General features: G+C 37.7%; 1 protein-coding gene across 4 annotated transcripts in view; it reads right to left on the reverse strand.

Moving 5' to 3' along the window:
* The window catches only part of UBE3C (ubiquitin protein ligase E3C), a 126,215-nt gene that overhangs the window by 85,925 nt on the left and 14,803 nt on the right, over positions 1-25,487 (reverse strand). For 3 of the 4 annotated variants that reach the window (XM_072776812.1, XM_072776814.1, XM_072776816.1), the window contains exons 2-7: positions 11,852-11,905; positions 8,011-8,085; positions 7,410-7,556; positions 2,570-2,685; positions 2,051-2,208; positions 10-163 (exon numbers count right to left, since the gene is read on the reverse strand). In XM_072776812.1, coding sequence (XP_072632913.1) covers positions 10-163; positions 2,051-2,208; positions 2,570-2,685; positions 7,410-7,556; positions 8,011-8,085; positions 11,852-11,905 — 704 coding nt within the window. The remainder of the gene's footprint in view (positions 1-9; positions 164-2,050; positions 2,209-2,569; positions 2,686-7,409; positions 7,557-8,010; positions 8,086-11,851; positions 11,906-25,487) is intronic. The other variant, XM_072776813.1, reaches the window with a different exon arrangement.

Below are 25,487 nucleotides of genomic sequence, written 5' to 3' on the forward strand. Positions count from 1 at the left end.
CATTCTCACCTTGCACCTTCTGGACAGGAGTTGTAAGTAAAGTGCAATGGTTTCAGAACATTCTCTAGCAAAATGTTTGCTATAGGAACTCGAGATAAATCAGAATACTCAATACTTGATGGAAGCTTGCTGTTAATTAACAAATAGAGAGATCTATAATACCCTAAAAGAAAGGAAAAACACATATTTAGAATTTGGTATCTTAATCATAATGAGGGAAAAAAATATCAATTTTTATATGCTTTTTATAAATCTCCATAGGTCCAAATTTAAATTAATTTTTCTTCAACTTTCCTTTTTTTTTAAAAAAAAAAATTACTAGCTAAACAATGGCTTTTTTCCCCCAATTTACTAATTTTTTAAAGTAATCTCTACAGCCAATGAGGGGCTTGCACTTATGACCCTGAGATCAAGATCACATGCTCCACAGACTGAGCCAACCAGGCACCCCTTCTACTGTTTTATTAAGGAAAAGTTAAATACATAAGTACCCTGAAATGGTCTATAAATTCCATGTACCCATCACCCACTCCTCCATAAGCTGGAAAGCAAATCTAAGACATAATTATTTCATTGTGTCATCAAAGGACTTTATTTTTCTTAAAAATACCATTAATGACAGCTAAAATAAATTGTTAATTTCTTGCTATCACAAGCATCTAGTCAGTGTTCAAGTCTCCAACTCTCTCTTGCTATAAATTTTATTTAACTAGTTTGCCTGAATCAGGATCCAAGTAAGGTCCATATACTGTGATGGTTTTCATTTGATTCTTCAGCATCCTCTAATATTTAGTTTTTGGTTTTTAAAAAATATGTTGAACTCATGGATTTAAACATACTGACAGCACACTTGAAACTGATATAACTCTGCAGGTCACCACAGAAGGTGCCAAAAGCAGCACTTTCACTGCAAGACTGTGACATACTTTCTACTTATAGACACATTTCAAAATAATGCATTTCTGAGTTATGTTCTTCATGCTTTTAGAAAACAAGAAAAAAAACTCACGGATTGCTTAGCTTTAAATCAGTATACACAATAATGCATTGATTCAAGGAATGATTTCTAATTACCATAGCTTTGTTTTTTAAAAGATCAAATTCTATTTTAGTTGACTCCCTAATTTTTCAACAAAGGTTTCTTTTTTTATTTTAAACCTAAGCCAAATGCTAAAGTTGCGATGTATACGAATTTAATTTTTACAGTTTTAGTACTGAGGATTAAATTAGTGAGGTTTAGTCTAGATTAGTCCATCACTTCTGGAAAACAAAAGGAAACTTATTTTTCACTTTCACCAGTGACTCCTGCCTTCTAGAAATATCTATAGTGGATATAAATTATACTGCTCCTCTTATGACCAATAACATACATATTTTTTAAATGCTAATACTTCTGAAGTCCAAGCCCTGGAGTGTTTGACTTTTTACCTGTGAGAACACTGGAAGTCAGATTTTTCAATTTTTGTCTTACACTGCTTAATTCATCATAAAAGTTTTAGATATCATATGTATTTCATAGTCTTTCTCCAGAACAGTGCCACAAATGTGTCCTCAGAGGAATTTCAGATTTAGATTATTATACTTTATATAATCAGAATCATTATCAGAAGAGCGTCCATGCATAAAAGCATTTACAGCCAGGCAGTAAGAAAATTCAGACTAAATATCTTGCTCTCCTCTACTGAACTGATGTGAAGACTGACTTTCTACTAAGGCCATTCTGGTGATCTCCCTCGTACTTGGGGCACCACCACACCTACCAACTCAGGACCCGGCTGGCTGCCCAGCCATGGGAGGACTGGCTGCTGGAGAGATGCATAACCAGAAGAGTTTCTGGAAGCATACACTCATTTACTTCATTTTCAAGCATCAGGAAAATGTAAAGACATTTGGGGTGCGGAGGGCTGAAGACCAATATTGGCACCAGCGCTTCCAGCATGTGCTTCCCTTAACAGTGCCCTGTTATAGTCACTCTTGGTGTTCAGACCAAGTGTTCAAACCCGACACAACATCCTACCTAAGCACAGCCCCAATCCCACCTGCCACCTACCATTTTGAATCATGTAGTGCAAAATCTGTTCAATTATGGACACCACATAGCTAGCGTCTTGTAAAACAGGCAAATAAGTATTCTCAGATGAAAACACCTCAAGCATCCTCATTGGAAGTGCAACATTCAAACTGTCATCATTACAGTTTTGCAATAACCTGTAAAAAACAAACAAACAAAAAGTATTCACATACTTACTGGATAGCAAATGTTATCCCAAGCTCCTGCAAACAACTTTCATTTGCTATGGTTAAGTGTTTGAGCCAGTCTGTTCTAGTACTAGATGTCTCTGAAAACAGGCATGACTCGAGGATAGACCAGACAATAATCACATTTGTCTCGCACACTTCCTATGGAGAACTTGTTATGTGCCAAATAGCATGCAGGCACTGGGTTTGTAGAGATGAAAAATGCACAATCATAGAGGGAGAACAGATAAATCAAAGATCACAAACATAGTGTGAGAAGTTTAAAGAGCTCCTCAAGACTTTCCACACCTTTGATAAGCTGCTGACTTACCTGCAACAGAGGCTCATCAACCTCTTTATTTGAAATAAACACGTAAGTCTCTCAGATCCATCCAACTGCTGGACAAACAGAGAGCTGTGTTTAATTAAGTTCTGATACATCCATATCTGAAATAGCAAAACATACAGATCATTCTCAATCCATAAAAAACTTATTGTTTATATTATATAACATTCCAAATTTCCTTAAGTGGTAAATAATTAAAATATGATAAAAAGTAAATCTTCTAAATGAGGTTTTATATTGTAACATATACCTCCTGTCTTAGATTTTCCATCTTAAAATAGTACATCAGTAAGCTAAATCACTAAATTTACTACTAAAACAAAGTACACTTAAAACTCATCTAAATCTGAAATAAGGGGTACCTGGGTGGCTCCATTGGTTGGACATCTGCCTTTGGCTCAGGTCATGATCCTGGGGTCCTGGGATCAAGCCCCACATCAGGCTCCCTGCTCAGCAGCGAGCCTGCTTCTCCCTCTCCCTCAGCCTGCCATTCTGCCCACTTGTACTCTCTCTATATATATCAAATAAATAAATAAATCTTAAAAAAAATAAAATAAAATAAATCTGAAATAAAACCATTCATTTTCAAAAATCAGTAATCCACAGTAAAAAAAAAAACATGAGAAATATAGTATTAATCATGAGGTACACAAGGATCTCTGTTTCTTTACCTTTTGCCTCTGTGTCTCCAGCATCCTTTCCTACTGGATATTCCCCTTCCCTATGAAATTTTTGTAGGAAAGGTGATCATATAGCTCTATTATACCCAGTAAAAGCTCAGGTACATAATATGTGAGGAAACAGAGATGGGACAGATCCTTTCATAATGCTAACATATGTCAAATCATTATGGTGCACCCTTTAAATATCTTTAAATTTTATTTGCCAACTATGCCTCAGTAGAGTTAGGGAAAAAAAAGTCAGGGATATGCCAGGGTGTCCAGAACTCCCCATTCTCCTGGACACAATGACTAGTCAGTGAACTCAGCAAATGTAAGATATCTAACTTGCACCCAGGAAGCCTATCTGCTATGGGCGTAGCTACCATAAGTGATTTTGAAAACTCAATACTCAACAACGAATCTTTTCTATTTTCTGTGCTATAATTTTTGTAAAACCAACTGTTACTTACTTGTTAATTTCATAAGACTCATTTAGAACCAGTTAAAATTAACACAGCCTCTTAAAAGTGGCTATTTGCAAATATGCCACAGAATCTTTTCTTTGCGTGTTATCTTTCAGGAATTTCTCCTTTGACAGCAGCACTTCTTTCATATAAAATGTTATCAGACGAAATACAAATGCAAAAGTGTTTCATAAAACAAATTACAATAGGTCCTAGGTTGGGTGGAAAGAACTCTATGACCCATTCCAAATATGAATTTGCTTATACATAAGCTTTCTTCTTGAGGTGTATGGAGCTACCCTGCCCATATTTTTCTCAAGAATCAACAGGATACAATACTATCTATACTATCTGATGGTATAGTATATTGCAGTTCATTCTAATTGCAAACCATCTTAACAAATAAAAATAGCAAAAACAGTAACTAAACATTATCAAAATCTAAAGGGCAATTGTAGGAACTTCAAGAATAAGGCTGTCAATATGTTAATCTAGTAATTATGTTTCAAGTTGCTTTATGAAATTAAAAAACTCAAAGCAGTAGTGATATTTAAACACTCTCTGGACTGTTTTGAAGATTTTAATTAATTAATTAATTAATTAGAGATGGGCGGAGGGGGGAGAGAGTGTGCAAAGGAGAAGGGCAAAGCAGGAGGGAGAAAGAATCTCAAGCTGAGCATGGAGTCCAACTCGGGGCTTGATCTCATAATCCTGAGATCGTGACCTGAGCCAGAAACAAGAGTCAGATGCTGAAGCAACTGAGCCACCCATGGGCCCCCAGACTGAGTTTTGATTCTGTATTTTACAACCCTGAAAAATGTACCAACAACATCCAGAAAGTTGTATGATCACTACATTAAACACTTATTTGGCCTAACTTTTTGTTGTTATTTACTAAATGCAGATGAGTAAAGTTTTAAAAACACCTTATTTCTCAGGAAGTCAACTGAGGATATGTACCAATAAAATGAGGGAGTAAATCAAGAAAGCAAAAACATAATGGAATCAGGAGGGAGGATCTAAAACTGAAGCAAAGCAAGTGACCTTTCCAAGATAATGACACAAAAATTTCCTAGAATCCAAGAAGGCTAGCTCCAGGGAAACAGAGCTTCTGACTACCTGACATCTTTAATCATGGACAATTATACTAAGAAGCATTTTACAGTACTGTCAAAAGTGGAAGGCAACTTTATCAAGAAACTCAAAGGAAGTTAAACAAAAGTGAGGCAATCATGAACTCTGAAATAATTAAATAAACCTGAACACAAAAGAAAATATAATCAGAGTATACTATTTTATCAGAGACTATATTTAAAGTAATAATAGTAATAATAAGTAAATAAAGGAAGGAAATGAGGAAGGCATAGTATATACCTAGCTTTGCATATAATGTCTTAGAAAAACATAAAAGTGGCACCATGCTGGCTCCTAGGGGGTAATTAGGGAGTATGAAGACTGGAGCAGGGAGACTCTTTCCCTACACAGGATTAATTTGTTGTTCTTGCATTTTTGTTTGCAAACTGAATAAACATTTGAGTTCACTTCTGTTCTATTTTTTTTTAATGTTTTTTTTTTTAATTTTTATTTATTTATGATAATCACAGAGAGAGAAAGAGAGGCAGAGACATAGGCAGAGGGAGAAGCAGGCTCCATGCACCAGGAGCCCGAAGTGGGATTCGATCCCGGGTCTCCAGGATCGCGCCCTGGGCCAAAGGCAGGCGCTAAACCGCTGCGCCACCCAGGGATCCCACACTTCTGTTCTATTAACCAGGTTTGATGACATTTAATTTTATTTAGGAGTTCAGAATCCGCACATGAGCAATTTGCTGTGTTTGGCCTAAGGCCTGGCAACAAACACATATTCATCCCCAAACTATGCATGAATGAATGGCTGCTGAACCAGTAACGCGGGGACTGTGGACTGGCCCTTACACATGAGCATGCAGGAGCAGTTCTGCAAAGGAATGGGGTGCTCTGGAGAGGCATAAATGACCAACACCTCCCACAGCACCTGCATGTCTGTGCTCCTTAGCAATCTCTCAATCTGTAAGACTAGACTACATGAAGGTGGCAATGGACTGTCCCAGAGAGCAAGCCTGATTATCTACTACAGTACTTCTCTGGTTCATTTTCTTATGAACTTCAGATAGAAGGCCTGAAGACAGCCTGTACTTAAGGAAAGTCTAGAATGAGCAAATGAAGCCACTTTCACTGCCTCTCTAGACTGTCTCTAGTTTATGGCAAGTTCTTCCCAGGTTCCAGGCTAGCCCAACTCAGGAAAGAATGTTGGGTTTTATTTTATTTTATTTTTTTTTTTTTAATTTTATTTATTTATGATAGTCACATAGAGAGAGAGAGAGAGGCAGAGACATAGGCAGAGGGAGAAGCAGGCTCCATGCACCGGGAGCCCGACGTGGGATTCGATCCGGGGTCTCCAGGATCGCGCCCTGGGCCAAAGGCAGGCGCCAAACCGCTGCGCCACCCAGGGATCCCAGAATGTTGGGTTTTAAAGCCAAACACCAGATAAGCAATAAAGTGTTTGTGTATTTATATTTCTTATGGGGAATCTTTCCAGTATGTATGGTTGTAGTATGGAAGACATACTTTTCATTGTATACTATCTTTTCTTTTTAAAGATTTTATTTATTCATTAGAGACAGAGAGAGAGAGGCAGAAACACAGGCAGAGGGAGAAGCAGGCTCCATGCAGGGAGCCCGACGTGGGACTCGATCCTGGGACTCCAGGATCATGCCCTGAGCTGAAGGCAGATGCTCAATCGCTGAGCCACCCAGGCGTCCCTGTATACCATCTTTTTTTTTTTTTTTTTTAATTTTTATTTATTTATGATAGTCACAGAGAGAGAGAGAGAGAGAGAGAGAGGCAGAGACACAGGCAGAGGGAGAAGCAGGCTCCATGCACCGGGAGCCCGATGTGGGATTCGATCCCGGGTCTCCAGGATCACGCCCTGGGCCAAAGGCAGGCGCCAAACCGCTGCGCCACCCAGGGATCCCTGTATACCATCTTTTAATATAATTTGAAATTTTTATTACAAGTAAAGAAGAATTCCTAAGAATAAACACACATTTAACCTAATAATTTACATAGGAACCTCTTAATATTTTCTGAGAAATGGGACACAGTAACAAGTTGCATTTTAAAAAGTTCATTCATCTACACACCCATCCTTATTTTCAAACACCATTCCTCATCACCATTAGTTTCAAAAGCCTACAAAATTTAACAGTACTACAGTCATACTTGGGATGTTTCAAGAACGAGACCCTATAAGTTAGAGTTTTAAAGTATTTACAGATAATATGCTATAAGATTTATGATGGCTGACTGATAGGGAGGCACAGGTATGGAGGGCTCTGGGTGAGATAGGCATGGATGACTATGGACACAGTACTGGGTACACGGTGGATGGTTCAATATATGATTCTATTTTTTTTTACATTTGAAATGTATCATAATTTTAAAAATGGAAAAAAAAAACCTACTGGCAATTTAGATCTCTCTTTAAGAGGTAAAGCACATCACCACAAAGATGACCTATGATATAGCAGGCTGAGGGAAGTTCACAAAGGCATTAGGGTTAGCTGGAGGGTTAGCTGACCCCACTAAAAAACAACAAACAAACAAACAAAACCGCTGGAAAACACATAAACTACGATAAGTGGAAGTGTAGGCAATACTTACCAAACGTTTTGAGTCTTCATTCTGCTTGTAGAAAAACAGAAGCTGCCTTACCAAAAGGGTAAGGTTGGGCCCACTGGCAATAGAGAAAGTGCCACCTGACTGTGAAGCACTGGCGCAGCGATCAAAGGCGCTTCTCTGGATGGCGTGCTGGAGGCAAGACAAATGACACATGAGTGTGACAGGCAGTTGCACACTGCAGCAGCCTGAGGGTACCCGGGGGTCTGAATGGCAGCAGGGGCTCATAGTCTGGTTGCCGTACCCGTGCAGTTCTTAAGAAAAGTGAACTGAAACCTAGAAAACCTGGGATGGAATAAAGACCCCTCAACCCCCCAAAAGACTCTTCCACCAACTTCAACCTTTAGCTGCAGCCCATGTTTCTATTTCATTATTTAAAAATCACCTCAAAACTCCTCTACCTATAAATCTTTATGTAAACATAAACCACTGAAATTATTTGGGAAATATTATCAATATTAATTTTCATTAAACAGGTGTATTTTAGTAAAATACCCACAAAATAGATTCCATTTCTAAGACTCCAAAGCCACACTTAGCTCTGGCATGCCTTTCTAATTCTTTCCCAGTTTATAAGCAAACTTACTTGCTGTTTCCGGTCTCTATAGCCTCGTATAAATGACTGTATAATTATTGCATTTTTCAATCTTCGCCTTTCCTCCTGCATAATGGGAGGGAGGAAGGAACAATTGGTCATAGTGAAATGACATTTCTAGTAAAGACTTAAAAAAAAAAAAAAGCTATAGAATTTACATAACACAAAATTCACTCTTTTAAGTGTATCGTTCACCAATTTTCAAAATATTCAAAGTTCAAGTATCACCACAGTCCAATTTTAGAATACTTTCATCACCCACTCCAAACCCCCTGAACCCATTAGCACTCATTCCTCAATCCCAGCCCTGGGTCCCCCCCATCCCCAGCAACCATTAGTCGAATATCTATCTGTATGGCAATGACTATTTTGGACATTTCTTATAATGGAATCATATTATATATAGCCTTTTGTGTCTGACTTTTTTTTTACTATGCATGCTATTTTCAAGGTTCATCCATGTTGTACCATATATCTAAGCTGTACTACTTTTTGTGGCCAATTAATACTTCACTGTATGAACGTCTCACATTTTGTTTATTCATTTACTACCTGATAGACATTTGGGCTGTTTCCACTATGGGCTATTATAAATAATGCTGCTGTGGACACTCATGTAAAAGTTTTGTATGGATACAGGTTTTCATTTCTCTTGGGTGTATGCCTAGGAGTGGAATTAACATTTGAGGAACTGTCAGACTGTTTTCCAAAATGAATCCCACCAGTACAGTAAGACTTAGAACAACAATTTTAGTTTATTTTTATTTTCTTTTTAAAGATTTTATTTTATTTATTCATGAGAGACACACAGAAACAGGCAGAGACATGGGCAGAGGGAGAAGCAGGTTCCCTGCAGGGAGCCCAATGTGGGACTTGATCCCTGGACCCTGGGATCATAACGTGAGCTGAAGGCATCCACTGAGCCATCCAGCCATCCCAATTTCAGTTTTAAATATAATAAGAATATAGACAACACAAACATCAATTTTTAAAAGCCACTTTTCTTATCTCAAAAGAGAAAACTCCAGTTTTGATTGACTTAAGACTCTTTAAAATTTTCAGTGACCTAGCAAAAATATTTATTTTTCACACTATTGTAATCAATACAGCTACCACTGTTTGAAAGGCTCCTATGTGCTGGCCCTAACACTTCACAATCATTTTAGATGACTACTACTCCAGGTTTTATGATACGGAAGCTGAAATTTCCATGAAGATAAAATGATGCTGAAAGATGTAAGACACTCAGAATTCAAACTCTAGTATGACACTGAAACCTGTACTCATCTTACCACATGACACTGTGTCTGTCTTCTATGAAGGCCACCTGCCAGGTTTGAAATGCACATGCACACCTACAATCTTGGGATGGCAGAACATCAATTAGGTCATGCAAGTATATTTTCTGAACTTCAAATGTTTATAGCAAAGGAATCCCCGAGCTTAAAACTACTTTGGGAATCTCTATTCATTACTATGATGATTCTAAGAGCACTTCAACAAAAACCCATAATATATTGTCCAGTGAGCTTTCAAAACACTTTTTTTTCATTCATTTGTCACTAAGGAGGAAGTCATGGTAGCATTCTAGCCTCTGGCTGGGACCAGGACCTAAGGGCTCCATCTCAGGTGTACTGGAGGTAGACTGACCCTGACAAGGACTGAAGACCAGCTGCATACCAGCTAAACCCTGTATTACTTAAAGGTGATTTGTCCTTCTACCTATTGCCCACCAAAAGAAAATGTAATGCTCTCCAAAAGAGAGCTCTTCTGCTCTTCATTTTGCCATATAAACTGTCAGTCTTCAATCAAAATAACCAGGCAAAAAACAAAAACTAAAAATCAAGAGGACAAACAACAGAAAAAAAACCCCCACAGGTTATGCAAAACTGGAGTATAAACATTATCTTTAATAATCCATAACTATGTTCATGAAAGTTAAAGGCAAGAGAACTGGGAAATAAATGAAACAATCAAAGAAAATTCTAGAACTGAAATAAAATCTGAAATTCAGAATTCAATGGATATATGTAACAATTAGACACTAGTAACGAGATCATCTGTAAATTAGAAGTTAGGTCAGAAGAAAATATCCAGGGCAGAGTGGGTGGCTCAGCGGTTTAGCGCCGCCTTTAGCCCAGGGTGTGATCCTGGAGGCCCACGATTGAGTCCCACATCAGGCTCCCTGCATGGAGCCTGCTTCTCCCTCTGCCTGTGTCTCTGCCTCTCTCTCTGCATCTCTGTGTCTCTCATGAATAAATAAATAAAATTAAAAAAAAAAGAAAATATCCAAACCAAAGCAGAAATATTTAAAAGAATAAATATACAGAAAAGCATAGGAGACATACATGCCACAATGCAAAGGTCAAATGCGTACATAATTTGAGTCCAAGAAGAAGAGGAGAGGAAGAATGAAGCAGAAACACTACTCAAGAGATGAGAACTGAGAATGTTTCAGAAAACATAAAAGACAATAAACAAACAATACTTTAAATACTTCTCGTTTGAGCAGTCATTTTCAAGTGTCAGCAATTTTCCCACCCAGGGGACATTGGATAATTTCTGGAGACATTTTTGGTTATCTTACCTGGAGGGAGGGAGTGCTGTGTCATCTAATGGGTAGAGTAGAACACATGAATGCTGCTAAACACTTTTCAATGTACAGGATAAGCCCCCACAACAAAGAATTATCTGGTCCAAAAAATGTCAACAGTACTGAGGCTGAGAAACCCCACCTAAAAGTCTTTATGTTGGGGATCTCTGGGTGGCTCAGCGGTTTGGCGCCTGCCTTTTGCCCAGGGCGCGATCCTGGAGTCACAGGATCAAGTCCCGTGTCAGGCTCCCGGTATGGAGCCTGCTTCTCCCTCCTCCTGTGTCTGTGTCTCTGCCTCTCTCTCTCTCTCTCTATCATAAATAAATAAAATAAAAATAAAAAATAATAAAAAATAAAAGTCTTTGTGTTTGCTATTTCCTTCACCAAGAATGCTCTTCCTCCAGCTTTCCATAAAGCAGCTTCTTCTTCACCCTCTAACCAGCTCAGAGAGTCCTTCCCTGAATACCCTTCCCTGTCACTATCACCTTGCTCCACTGCTTTCATGGCACATATCACTGGCTCAATATCTTGGTTAACATCTGTGCTCTAGAACCCAGCAAGAACATTATCTGTCTTATTCACTATTTATATACCCAGCAAGCAGAACAGTACCTGGAACATATCAAGCTCTCAATTAATATTTGTTAAAGGAATGAATGAATGATTAGAAAACAACACAAAATAAAAATCTGGGAAAGTAGGCCATAAAATATCATAATTGCTAATTAATCAACAAAATAAAGCCATGTTAACAAATTGTCACCAGAGAGACATGTAAAATAAAGAATATATTAAACAAAAAAATAAAAAGTAAAGAATAAAACAACAAATGTCAATAGCTCCATTTGTTTATTTACCTTCCTCACAAATAGTTAAGATACTTGCCTTAATAGTGAGTGTTCTTCTGCTTGGCAAAACATGAACATCACATACTAAGCATTTCTAGATCTTCTGGAAGCCATACCATGCACACAAGTAAACTTTATAAGAGCCTGTTTCCCCGCTCTGTTCTGGAAACTGCCCTTCTAGTTAATCTTTTCCACACTGATTCCAGAATAAATTATGCATTATAAAATCCAAAAAAAATCCAGATATGCTTCTGTAGTTTAATATACATAAAAATATATGCTATGTCACCTATAACATACATCTATCTATACACATGTATGACAGTAAAACCAAGACTTATTTAAGTGCTATGGAAAATGCTTAAAGAGACTATTACAAAACTGTTTTTACCTCTCTCTTCCTTCTTTCTTCCTGAGTACGATGTAAAAGAGAAGCCTTTTCTTCCTAAACACAAAAAGAGAAAAGATAAAGGCTATAATTTCAAATTCTAAAATACTCTTCATACAAAATTATAGAATCTTTTGACCCAAAAAGGATTCTAAAGATCATACAAACGCTGTGACTTAATGAGAAATCTGAGGCACAAGAGGTTAAACAGCCCCCCAACAGATCACAGAGCTAATTAAAGTTAGTATTTCAGTACTTTTCTAAGAATAAAATATGATTTCTTTACACACACAAGAGAATTCAAGTAAAACCGGGAATATCTGAATATCATCAGTGATTTACATCAATGTCAATATCCTAGTTGTGATGATCATACTACGGTTTTGCAAAATATAACTCCCAGGGGAAATCAGGCAATGTGAACAAAGGACCTTTCTGTACTCTTCTCTTTCTTTCTTTTTTTTAAGATTTTATTTACTTATTTGACAGAGTGAGAAAGAACACAAGTAGGGGTAGGGGCAGAGGAAAAGGGAGAAGCAGACTCCTTGCTGGGTAAGGAGCCCAATGCAGGGCTTGATCCCACAAGACCTGAGCTGAAGGCAGACGCTTAATTGACTGAGCCACCCAGGCGGCCTTTTCTGTATTCTTTCTAACAGCTGTATAGTAGTCTACAATTATCTCAATAAAATTTCTGATGAAACAAAATTCAGTATTGTTACTGAATTTTTAAAAATTCTCCTTTCATCATAAGTAAAACTAAATTATGAACAAAAATACATGGTATGCAGAAGGAACCAAAGTAATAAATGGAAAACTTAAACATTTCAAATAATAAAAATATTTAAAGATAATCCTTCCCCCAGAACTGTTCCAATCTATAATATATGGGCATTTTATTTTTGTAAATGTAATCCAAAATAAAATTAACAGTCTAAGACATTATATATGAGTCATTATAAAAATGAATAAACATAGATCTCTTAACAAAAACACAACCTCAAAATAGTGTCAGAAAGGAAGTAATTGAGACACCTGGGTGGCTCAGTGGTTGAGCATCTGTCTTCTACTTAGGGCATGATCCCAGATCCTGGGATCAAGTCCCACATCGGGCTCCCTGCAGGGAGCTTGCTTCTCCAGCTGCCTGGGTCTCTGTCTCTCTCTGTGTGTCTCTCGTGAATAAATAAATAAAATCTTAAAACAAAAAGAAATTAAGCCAATTTAAAATTATACATTGATATGTGAATCAACAGTGTGTAGAATAAAACGTTTCTCACTGACAAAATTTAAAGCCAAAGAAATCCAGGGCACCTGATTGGCTCAGTCAATGGAGCATGCGACTCTTGTTCTCAGGGAATGAATTTGAGCCCCACAGAGGCCCAGAGCTTACTTCAATGAAAAGAGGAAAGAAAGGAACAGAAATCCTCCAGATATTTTCCACTATAGAAAATTTCATTTCTTGAATTTTAAATAAAAAGCCTTTATCTACCACATGTCCAAAGTCAGAAAAAAATTTTGTCTTAAATTTTAATTAACTAAAAGGAGGAGAGGGAATGGAAAATCTAATGTAAAAAGTGCAAAGTTATGATGTTCAGGATTATGGGAAGCTTCTAGATAAAAATTTCTAGCCATTATCCATTTTAATCAATAGAACTGGTAGGTTTTGTGTCTATAATTTATTTTCTTTCTATCTCCATTTGTCCAGATTTAATATTGTTCATTATTTGGCTAAAGCTAAAAAGTAAAGATTTCTTAAAATAGTATATACTGTTACAACTATGAAAGAATACATTTCTTAAAATTAAACCAACATTTTACCTTAAAAATATGGTGATGCTGGCAAAACAGTCACTAGATTTACTCCCACACACAAATAAGCTCCTAGTCATTGCTAATCTAAAAGCCTCACAGGCTCAAGTACCTCCTTTTCCCCGAGTACATTATTGCTTTCATCTGCTTCAACACCAGGCATGTGTAGGTATTCAAAATACTTATGAAATGACTAAACAAACATTTCCTTTAAGTCAAACAAAGCAGTCTAAAAGAAGGAGTAACTGTAACAGCTGCAAAGCACTTTTGGATACTGCAACACAGTACCTAGGTTGCAATATTTTAGAAATCAAAATAGCTACTAAGTATCAAAAAGCAAAATTAGATTCTAACTGAATACTGGAATTTCTCGGAAATTCTAAGTTTGAAGCTCATGCTATGAGAGGAGCCATGAAAGCACAAGAGGCAATGCTGAATATGTTGAGGATGAATATTCTTAACTTTTGATTATCTGAAGATGAAAATCCCAGGACATAGGACATACAAATGTGAAGGTCACTTCTCCTACCTGTGCTCAAGGACTATAAAGTTTCTTAAAAGATAATTCATTAAAAAAAAAAAAAAAGTAGAAAAAAAAAAGGTATAGCAAGCCAATCCAAAATACTGGATATACACACCAAAAAAACCCCTGATATATTTTTGAAAATGCTAATAAGGCCTTTCAAAGGGTACGTATGCTCCTTAAATATTGTGCAGACAAAAGAAAACGGTCTACAGGGAGAGGTCAACCCAATCTCCTACAAGTTAGGCATACCACAAAGTTGACTCTAAGAACTGCAGACCAGCTGCCATCAACACTGATTTGTCTACACCCATACACTGTGCCCTAGAGCACAGGAAGGACAAGGAGAGGAGGCCACATGTGCCACACACAGAAAACTATCAGGGATTGAAGGCTTCTGTCTATACACTAAGCAACACTCTAAGCCCTTGGCTTTGATTAATTCACGTATTCCTTAAAAGGAGCCTACAAGGTCAGTACTATTATTTTTCCTGTTTACAGATGAAAAAAAGTAAGGCTTAAAAGTGGTAGATCCAGGATCTGAACTCAGATGGTCGAGAGCTTAGCCCACTAAGCAGTATACTATATACTTTGAAAAAGAATAACTATTATTTTATCTTTTGAGAAATTAAAACAAATTCTTTGTCTTCATTATACAGGGGTACCTTGGAAGATATTCACAAAGGAGGCTGGTGGGGAGAGGGAAGACATGGAAAAAAAATTGACCTTCAAAACTTGATATAAGTTCAGAAAGCATGGGGAGCAGGTGGTGTTGAGAAACATGAATACAGAATGTCTAGAAAAGACAAACTAAGCCATAAAAAGGATCAGGACAAAAGGTTGCCATGAAAAGCCAGCCCAGCACAGAAAGAAAAGTGTGACATGGCACATAGTCCATGTCTATAAATTATGTAAATTATCAACATGGAGCTCTTAAATATGTAACCAAATTCCAGATCAGAACCACAGCTTCTCCATATGTTCCCCGTTTTGGAGAACATCTTCATTCAAAAGACACTCAGATGAGGCACATTTGAGGTGCATTTACCAATTCAACAAATATTTAGGGAATCAAGTATCATGCCAGGCACCAGGGATTTTAAAAGTAAGTGAGGCATTTGCTCATTTGCAAGGGGTTCCTAGTCTGGTGGGAGAAAAAAGCCTGTTTACTGAGTACGCATTGTGGGCCAGACACAGTTCTAGACGCTAGTGGTGAAGCCTGAAGAAGACAATCTGTGCCCCTGTACACAGAGCTGCGCCAGGTTTAAGAGCGGGGAAAGAAGACACATCCTGCCTCAGCAACTAAGAGAAAGCTCAGAAGAAAAGGAAAATTTGAGAGGCAACTTGGAAGGATGTGTTCAGTAGGATGACGAGATGGGAACACATCCCAAGAGAGCATGAGGCAGCAGGGCTGGGGAGGAACTGACTTCAGCAACTATCCATGGGAGTGAAGATGAACCTGAGAGCTCTATTTCTGGCTATGGACCCCGTGTCACCACAGGATGGATGGAAAGGAGATGACAATAAAGGTATAACTCAGTGCCACTGAGACGTCCACAGGATTAATGAACGTTAAACAGGTAATGAAGACAACAGGGAGGGATCAGCCACCACTTCAGCTTGAGCTCCTTCTGTGACTCCCCATCTCCTATCTATATCATCTCATGGAGGGCTGCCAATCCTTTAAAACAAAGAAAAAACTGCAACCTCTTCTCAATCGTTTCCTAAAAGATCACTGAACGTCAAATACAAGAATCATCTCCTCAATGCTCAGTGATTTAAATTAACCCAAATTATGGAAAAGCTATTCCACTGTCCTTATTTTCTATTTCTTGTTAGCCTATCTGAGGATCTGATTTGAGAACCACCAGTGTACTTTAAGGGATCAAGCTCAAACACAGCCTTAGCATAGGAACATTTCTTCCTCTGTCTCCCGACTACTCCTCTCACACCATCTCCTGATGCTGCCTCAAGCGCATCTCTCCCTCCGACGGTCCTTCAAGCCTCAAATGCCCTTCTCCCTTCTGCTCAATCTGGCCTTCCTTCCCTCTTGACGCCGAAACACACACAGAGCAAGTACCGCTCATCTTAGGTGAGACTCCACTTAAATGTCCTCCCCGTGAAGCTGTCCCGACAAGACCACCATCCCTCCCACTCCTCCACGCGATAAACTGGTGAGTTCACCAATGCACCGAGATTGCCTTGGACCAGAAGATGTTCATGAAGTGTACTTAGCACATATGGCTTACCATTCACCAAGCAGAAAATGATGGTATCTGCTCTAGATGAAATCATAGAAGCCAATATGGGGATCAGACGCCGTTTCCAAAATGTTGGAGGAGATCACTCTGCAGCACATGTGGAGTGCTAGTGTGGGTATGATTATTTTGGAGTGCATTTTTAGGCTCAGGGCAAAAAATAAGAAAATGAAACTTGAACTCTGTCAGTTAAAACAGCAAGTAATGAATGATCAGAGTATGCGCAGACAGCAAGTTGAGACCTCTCAGCAGGAAGGAGCAGGCTCTGACTGCGTGTGCTGTGGGAGCCCACAGGCAGCCTCACAGGGCACACACCCACAGGAAGAGACACCGAGGATGCTCCCCTGCAAACCAAGCTCAAACCACACAAGCTTGGTAATATTAAATCTTTACTAGGGTCTGGAATTATGTACCTAGCAAAGGCTCTAGGATTTTATCACTTACAGACACAATAGTGTCTATTTAAAAGAGAAAAACATTTATCTTAGTGCACCTGGCAAGAGAAAAGAGTAAAGGTAACCTTAATTGTATTTGTTTCTCCTTCAATAAATTACAAATTCCCTCAGAATAAGGCCTATGCCTTATTCTTTATAATCTTGATACTTAGTATTGTACCCAATGTAAAGATTGAAGGATTAAATTTAGAAGGAATAAAGGTAAAAGGTAAAACTGGTTTTTAAAATGTTTTACCTTGAATTAATTTTAGACAAAGTTGCAGACAGTTGCAATGAGTTTCCTTATCCCTTCTCTCTCTTACCCCATTACCCCTCCATAACCAGGATACAATTAGCAAGGGCAGCAAATTAACATTGGCACAACATTACTAACTAAACTACAAACTTTATTAGAAATTCACTCATTTTTATACTAAATGATTTTTGCCTATTCTAGGATCCCATCCAGGAGCCTACACTGCATTTAATTACTATTTTTTCCTAACCCCTACCAATCTATAACAGTTCCTCCACCTTTTTCTTTTATATTCTGGATTCTGCTCCTTGATTTGGGTTTTTCCAATACTGTCTTACGAATGGAATGTGGTTATGCAATAATGATAATATCGGACTTTAATGTATATGGTAAAATGTATATCTGTGTCTCCATATTTATATAAATGACCAAGTAAATATATAAATGAGAGAGAAGAAAAATCTCTTCTCCAGAAATAAATGTAGAAGGAAAGAGGAAAACAATCACCAAACACCACAGTTAACAAATGGTGCAGACAATATTTACTGATGTGTGCTAAAATCAGTAGGCAAAAGTTTGAGGAAAAACAGGATTTGTTTGATCTCAAAGTACCTCCTCAAGATATTTATCTACTACTAAGGGAAAGACAGTGAATGTACAGTAGAGAACCCTGCAGACACCAGCCAAGTGACTAAGCAAACCTCCCCAGTAATAAGTCACAAGGCCATCATATACCCCTACAGGATTATTGTCACAAATACAAGGTACTCCAGAAAATAAAACAATGAAACAATGGGCAACCCAGGTGGCTCAGCGGTTTAGCGCGGCCTTCAGCCCAGGGTGTGATCCTGGAGACCGGGGATCGAGTCTCACATTGGGTTCCCTGCATGGAGCCTGCTTCTCCCTCTGCCTGTGTCTCTGCCTCTCTCTGTGTGTGTGTGTGTCTCTCATGAATAAATAAATAAATTCTTTTTTAAAAAATGAAACAATAAAAATAAAACAATGAAAACAAAACTGCAGGAACATTTTAATGTTCCTTAATTTTAAGTTAAATTAAAAAATAAACAATGAATTATAAGAAAAACCTAATAAATTTATTTATGAAAAGACCTATCAGAAACAGTCCCTTAAAGCAAAAGAACTGTTTATCATCACAATAAAGGAGTATGAGTTGCTATGTAAAGTTTAAGAGGAGGATAAGTTTATAATTCTATTTTTTAATTTTGATGTTGGACAACACAGAAAATGCTAACATGTTTATCAATACATCAGGCAAATGTTATTTAATAGCCTTCCCTGACAGAACTGGATTCTGAAAATGAATTCCTAACCATAACACCAAGTGTGACTTTGGTTCAACAAACTTTAGTTTCAGGAAAGCATCCAGGGCCCGATCTTCTGAATGTTCTGGAGACCTTCACTCTTGACTTGATACCTAAGGTATGCAACAGACTTCCTTCCAGATTTTCCCAATTCTTTCCGCCACAATGCAGGTGGAATTCCCATGGCTTTAGGTAAAAGGTTTATTCGACAGGACCTGACGTTCCTCTTGAAGTGACAGTCAAGAGGAGACCTTTCTGCTTTCAGTCTGGGGAGAAACGGGTGCTTATCATACCTTCACAAAGCTAGAGGATGACGTCACCTGACACAGGAGTGATGAACTGACATCCTATTAGGTACTACTCCTAAAGACAGGAAAGGAACAAGACTGCCTTTCAGATACGAAAGGGTCCAGTTTCTAGAGCTGGAACACACTGGATCAAATCTGTTACTGAACCACCATGGTGTTCTGTACTACCTCTGCTTTTGCTTTTTCCACAACATCATTCGTTAAGTCTGTGTTACTGTTTGTCACGAAGTCACCAAAGGATTTTATTTTTTTTTATTTTTTTTTTATTTTTATTTTTTTTCATTTATTTATGATAGTCACACAGAGAGAGAGAGAGAGAGAGGCAGAGACACAGGCAGAGGGAGAAGCAGGCTCCATGCACCGGGAGCCTGACGTGGGATTTGATCCCGGGTCTCCAGGATCGCGCCCTGGGCCAAAGGCAGGCGCTAAACCGCTGCGCCACCCAGGGATCCCAGGATTTTAAAAGATTTCCCCTAATTTATGAGACAGACAAAAAAGTCTTCATGGACTTGTTAATTCCGCTCACAGCTGACAAGCAAAGGATTTGCTGATTTCAAAGCATCAGTGAGCTCCTTGGTTGGTAGTGAGCAGCATCAACTCTGTCTTCCCTGGAAGATTAACTAGCATACTTATTTATAAGAGAACAATGAACTAACTCACTAGACAAAGGAATCTCATCAATTATTTGTTTTGTTACCAATCACCACTTTTAATCATAACTTTTCGTGTATCTTCCCAATTAGCAGCTCTAGCCTTTGCAATTAAATATAATACTCCAGATGAAGCGTTCTCAGCTTTTCATTTTAACTCACCATCACATTCTGCACTTACTTTCAGACTATTTAGAAATCTTTCCTGTTTGTTCCCAAAAAGTTTAACAGGTTGGGTGTGGTTCAAAAATCAAGTTTGAGCATGGTGGTTTCACACTGAGATCCGGCTCATAATGAGACAGGTTCATTGTCTTAGCCAGTGCATGAAAAACCATGTTTCAGAAATCTTTATCATATTTGTTTAATTTGTGTTTCCTATGGAGGCTTTAAGTTTCTAAAGCTAAAAAGCTAATTCCAGTGGGTCATAAATGTGGTCCTTATTATAAATGAAAACATTATGACAATCCTAATTATCCTTAGTACCTTAATTTATAAGACAATCTTTACCTTCAGGCCTTAAAATTACACATTTTCTGTTGTTATAAAACTCAAACCATGCATGTCAGGCACAGCAGTCAGGTGGAAAAAAACAAAGACACAGGCATGATCCTAATTTGCTATTACCTATTACCTAATACCTAAGTGTAGCTCACACTAGTAAATAACAATCAACTTCTGAAAGTGAAATTTCATCATGCTGCTAGAAAAATAAACAAACCTACAACAAAGCATAACGCGATTCAGTATATAGAAATCACACGAGCAACACAGACTATACATATGACCCATATTATGTATTCATACATCCCAAACTGCAACCACTGAATACTGACATGTCGCTGGCATGCCTAGCTTACCACAAAGCTCCTTAAACTCTAACCTCATCATGAGCTAGCACTTTGAGAAATCACAGCTTTGACACCCTAGTTATATTTTTCTATTGGACACTGAAATAAGAACTGCTAAGTTTTTAAAATGCTCCTTCATATGCCACCTAAATCATCACAAACATTGAGACAAACGGTGACCTATACTAATGAAGCTAAAGCATGAATAGACAGGTCAACATTAGAGGGTCTCCAGGGAGACTCATGGAAATAGATTCAGCATGTGATAACGGTGGCATTTAAAATCTATATAGGAAGTATACTGTTCAACAAACATGCGAGCAAAAATTTTGTGATCTAAATAAAGGACAATGTATCTAGTCTTCATATCAAAAAAGAGCCCACAGGGACTTAAGATTTATATATGTGTGTGTGCTTTATATAAATAAAGCACTATAAAAATATGAGAATTTAAAAAAGACATGTGGAAGATTTCCTCTAAGAAAAATATATCATACATTAAGTCTTGTTACTGTTTGTCATTAGTTACTTAAGAATTTGAGTACATGAAAGTTAGAGCTTTCTACACAGAAAAATGTAGCACAGGGTAATAAAATGACAAAATGGGAATAAATATTTGTAACAGTGCAAAACCAACTGTTTGTAAAAGCTCTCCAAAATAATTTTAAAAGGTCTACAATCAAATAGAAAAATTAGCAAAAGCTATACACAGTACAGAGGGAAATAAAAATCTTTTAAACATAAAAACTTAAAGGAAAGTTTAAGTTTAAAACTTAAAACTTAAAAGTTTTTAAACTTTTAAAAACTTAAAAGTTTAAAACTCATTTGAGGAAAAAATGCAATAGAAACACAATGAAACAGGCTTTTTAACCTGTCTGGCAAACAAACTCAGTATGCTCTGAGTTATAGCAGACAGCAGCTACTTTCATTCACTGAAGAACCTTAGCAATCTAGGAGAATCTGTTGAAATTCAAAATGTGCACTGCCTTTGACCTAGCACTTCTCGAAATTTAACCTATACATATTTTTTTTTATTTTTTTAAATTTATTTATGATAGTCACACAGAATGAGAGAGAGAGGCAGAGACACAGGCAGAGGGAGAAGCAGGCTCCATGCACCGGGAGCCCGACGTGGGACTCGATCCCGGGTCTCCAGGATCATGCCCTGGGCCAAAGGCAGGCGCCAAACCGCTGCGCCACCCAGGGATCCCTAACCTACACATATTAAAGGCACATATACAAGGATATGTACTACAATGTTGCTTAAATTAGCAAAAAATGGACAGCAAATGGCCATTAAAATACATAAGGGCTAAGTTATGAAACATTAATTACACTGAGGATCACCCAGCTTTTTTAAGATTTTATTTATTTATTCATGAGAGACACACACACGAGGCACAGACACAGGCAGAGGGAAAAACAGGCTCCATGCTGGGAGCCCAACGTGGGACTCATCCCGGGTCGCCAGGATCAGGCCCTGGGCCGAAGGCGGCGCTAAACCGCTGAGCCACTCGGGCTGCCCTCATCCAGCTTTCTAAAAGAGTACAGCCAATCTACCTGCAGCGAACTAGAACTGTCTCCAAAACGTATCATCACAAGGGTAAGAGAAGTGCCACTGTCTAATATGCTCTACCATTTGTTTAAATAACAGAAGAGCACGCACCTGGATGATTCCATATGCAGAGAGTAGCCAAGAGGACAGGGAAGAACCCGTGACAGAGTCTGATTGTCAGGATCAGGGATGAAGGACTAAGAGGCAGGATGAAAGGTGGGGAGACTGTGATTATTTTGCATCTTTACTTTCTACCACCTGAATTATTATCCATGTCCATGTAATACTTCCACTTTCTTGGAATAATAAACTAATGAAGCTATGTCAGAACATAAATTTTTATTTTTTTTTTAGTTTTTAAAAAAAAATTATTTATTCATGAGAGACATAGAGAGAGAGGCAGAGACACAGGCAGAGGGAGAAGCAGGTTCCCTGCAGGGAACCTGATGCAGGACTCGATCCTAGGATCATGACCTGAGCCGAAGGCAGATGCTCAACCACTGAGCCACCCAGGTGTCCCAGAACATAAAAATTTAAAAGCAGCTCCATATAACCAAGAATAAATTCATAATGAAGTGGCTGGGAGGAAATGAACAATAAAGTACCAGCAAAAAGGGCATTCAGATTTTGATTCTTAACAAGTTTTTGGTTCCAATTTATTATACACATACATGAAAACCTCCTTTACCTTCTAAATGATACAGGCCTAGAAAAGTTAGGAATTCTTAGGGGCAGTTATATACCAGTTTCATAAAACAGGATCATCAAATGTTTTTGGAATGACTAAGCCTGTTCTTGTTGCGTACATGTCACTTTCAATACTAATCTCACCTCCACAGCTGTGACACTACAACTTTTCATCAATATGTAAATAAGAGTAAATGACAGCAAACTTCTCTATTTGAGCTTCGAGCTTTAGGCACATTATCTTATCTCCTCGGAAAATTAAATATGGCCAAACTTCAAATGTACCATTAACAAAAATGTTTCTAAGTGAGAAAAGAAATGCTTTTTTTTTAATCTTGCAGATATATTCAGTGGTAACAAAATGAAGCTTTTAAAAAAGTAAGTCTTACATGGTTTAAATTAGATTTCATTAACTATCAGAATAAAAAAATTATAGTCACTTAAGTTAAAGAACTATAAATTTATGATTTCCATCAACCAAATGCTCAAATGGGCTAACCATTTATAAAAAGAATGCTAGCATGCTTACTAATATCTTGATTTTTAAAAACTACTATGAAGTTTCCTTTGTTTCACTATTTGGGTTATCTTCCCTTAGCAATTTACTCCATTTAACAGTGTAAACAGAATAATCAGTTTCACACCTGTGTTAAGTTAGTATTTTCGCAGTCTCATGCACTAACATAGTAAGAACAGTTTCACACAATTCAAATATTCAAGTAAAACACTTCCTTTTGAGTTAATTAAAATGCTAAATGTTAGCAAAAGTATTATTTGTGAATAAGACACAATCTATGATATATGGTTTTTTCCTAAGAACCTTTATGAAAATAAAAGAGCAACCAACTTCATGTAATGCAAAAAATACTTAAAGGTGTATCGAATACCATTACTAAGTATCATATTCATAAAATAGAATGTCCAATATGATTCCTAATTCAAAAAACATAGAAAAAGACTATAAAAAAATTCACCCACATATTGGCAGTGTTTTTTTTTTTTTTTAAGATTTTATTTATTTATTCATAGACACAGAGAGAGAGAGGCAGAGACACAGGCAGAGTCGGAGAGGGAGAAGCAGGCTCCATGCAGGGAGCCCAACGTGGGACTCGATCCCAGGTCTCCAGGATCACACCCCAGGCTGCAGGCGGCGCCAAACTGCTGTGCCACCGGGGCTGCCCGGCAGTGTTTTATTTCTATGGAGGGTGGGGTTCCAAAGACGTAGTTTTTCTTCATTTCAGTATATTTAAAATTTTCTACAATAAACATTATAATTTAAAAAGAGCTCACTTTTAAATAAAACATCTAAAGCAAAATGCAATAGTTTAAATCCCATTACAATAAATTCTGAAAGACTTTCTCTTCTTACGTAAGAACTGGGTGGTAAATATGGCACCATTTTAATAGCAAAATCGCGGAAATAACCTAGACACACACAAGAAAGTGGTTACATGATACCAACCATGCAGTGGAATATTACACATCTATGACAACACAGCTACAGAGACTGAAAGGTGCTGTTGCAGAGTCATTACTGAGATAGGACACTAAGGAGAACAGTATGCTCCCTCATTTTTACTGAAAAAATGATGGAGGATAAGTTTATTTATGTTTAGACTAGTTCTGAACAGACACTGAGGAAATTGGTACTAATGGGGAAATTAGGAGTCTCAGTGAGAGGAAGGTTTCATCATAAGTCCTTTAGATGAATCTCACTTTTTCTAATTTTTTTCAATTAAAAAAAAAGTTAACATTGTTTTAAAGGCTCCTATCTGGAGATTGGAAATGGAGACATTATTAAAGCAAGGAAGATTAGTGATAATTCAGCTTGACTTTTCCATTATCAAGAATTATGACTTTCATAGTATAAGATGTGAATAAGAGAAGACCAGAAAAGATAAGCATTTTGTTACCACTGAAGACAGTTGGTTATGGAGATAAACATTTTTTTCCGGTTCCCACATTTTGTAGTAAAGATGTGCTACAAATGGTGCTGCTTGCCAACACACTAGAGTTTACTAATGTTCCTTAAAAACATTAGAGCATTAAAGCTTCATTATAAGGAAAATTAATTCAGAAAGACATAGGATTTATCAGAGCCACCTTCTCCGTGCCTGCAGGACATGTTCCTCGACGTCCCACGCAGTAAAGGGAAGCTTAAGTCATGCAGGAGGTGGATGCAGGATGTGCAGGCTACACAACATCCAGCAGAGCATATGGAGAACAGACCAGGCTATCTGAGCTCCGTGGTTCTCACTCAAGTTTTGGACTTTCTGGGTTCTGATTTCCCCCTTGAAAGGATGTTCCATGGAATGCCAGAGCCTCCAGGAGTCACAGAGAAATGTGAGCACACAAGCAAAACACCCTGCTGGAGGACAGATCCCAAGTACAGTCACCTATGTAACTGTAACAAGTAAAGAGATGAAATGTCCTTAGAGCACTGGACAGTAGACAGCAATGCAAAGATGTGTAGGCAGCACGTAGCTGTCCTGCCCAGGAATAGAAATCAATATAATTTTTTCTAGAGAACAAAGCATATCAAAAGCCTTTACAAAACATACTTTGACCAAGTAATTCAACTTCTTTAATTTATCCTAAAGAAATAATTATACATTTTTGGCTCTAAAGATGTTCACAATAAAACAGAAACGACCTAAACATCCAAAAATAAAGGATAAACATACATACTTCATACAAAGTTCATTAAATGAGTACGCATGGTAATTTTTAAAAATTAAACGAAACTTTAATTTTAGAAAACAGATTGAAGGATTTTACTCTCAGCTTTGGGATAACATAGAGTCTACATGTTTTATGGTCAGACACAAGATAGAGAGGAATGGCTACAGCAAAACAAAGCCTCATGATTAAAAAAAAAAAAAAAAAAGCCTCATGATAAGGTGTGCAGCCTCTGATGAGCCCCGCTCACTCCCTCAGTAACAACTACCGTCTGATGGTAAGGGTGGCCGTTCACACGTGGACACACACACAG

Source organism: Canis lupus, chromosome 15 (assembly GCF_048164855.1).
Source record: "Canis lupus baileyi chromosome 15, mCanLup2.hap1, whole genome shotgun sequence".
In the NCBI taxonomy this organism is placed as follows: Eukaryota; Metazoa; Chordata; class Mammalia; order Carnivora; family Canidae; genus Canis; species Canis lupus.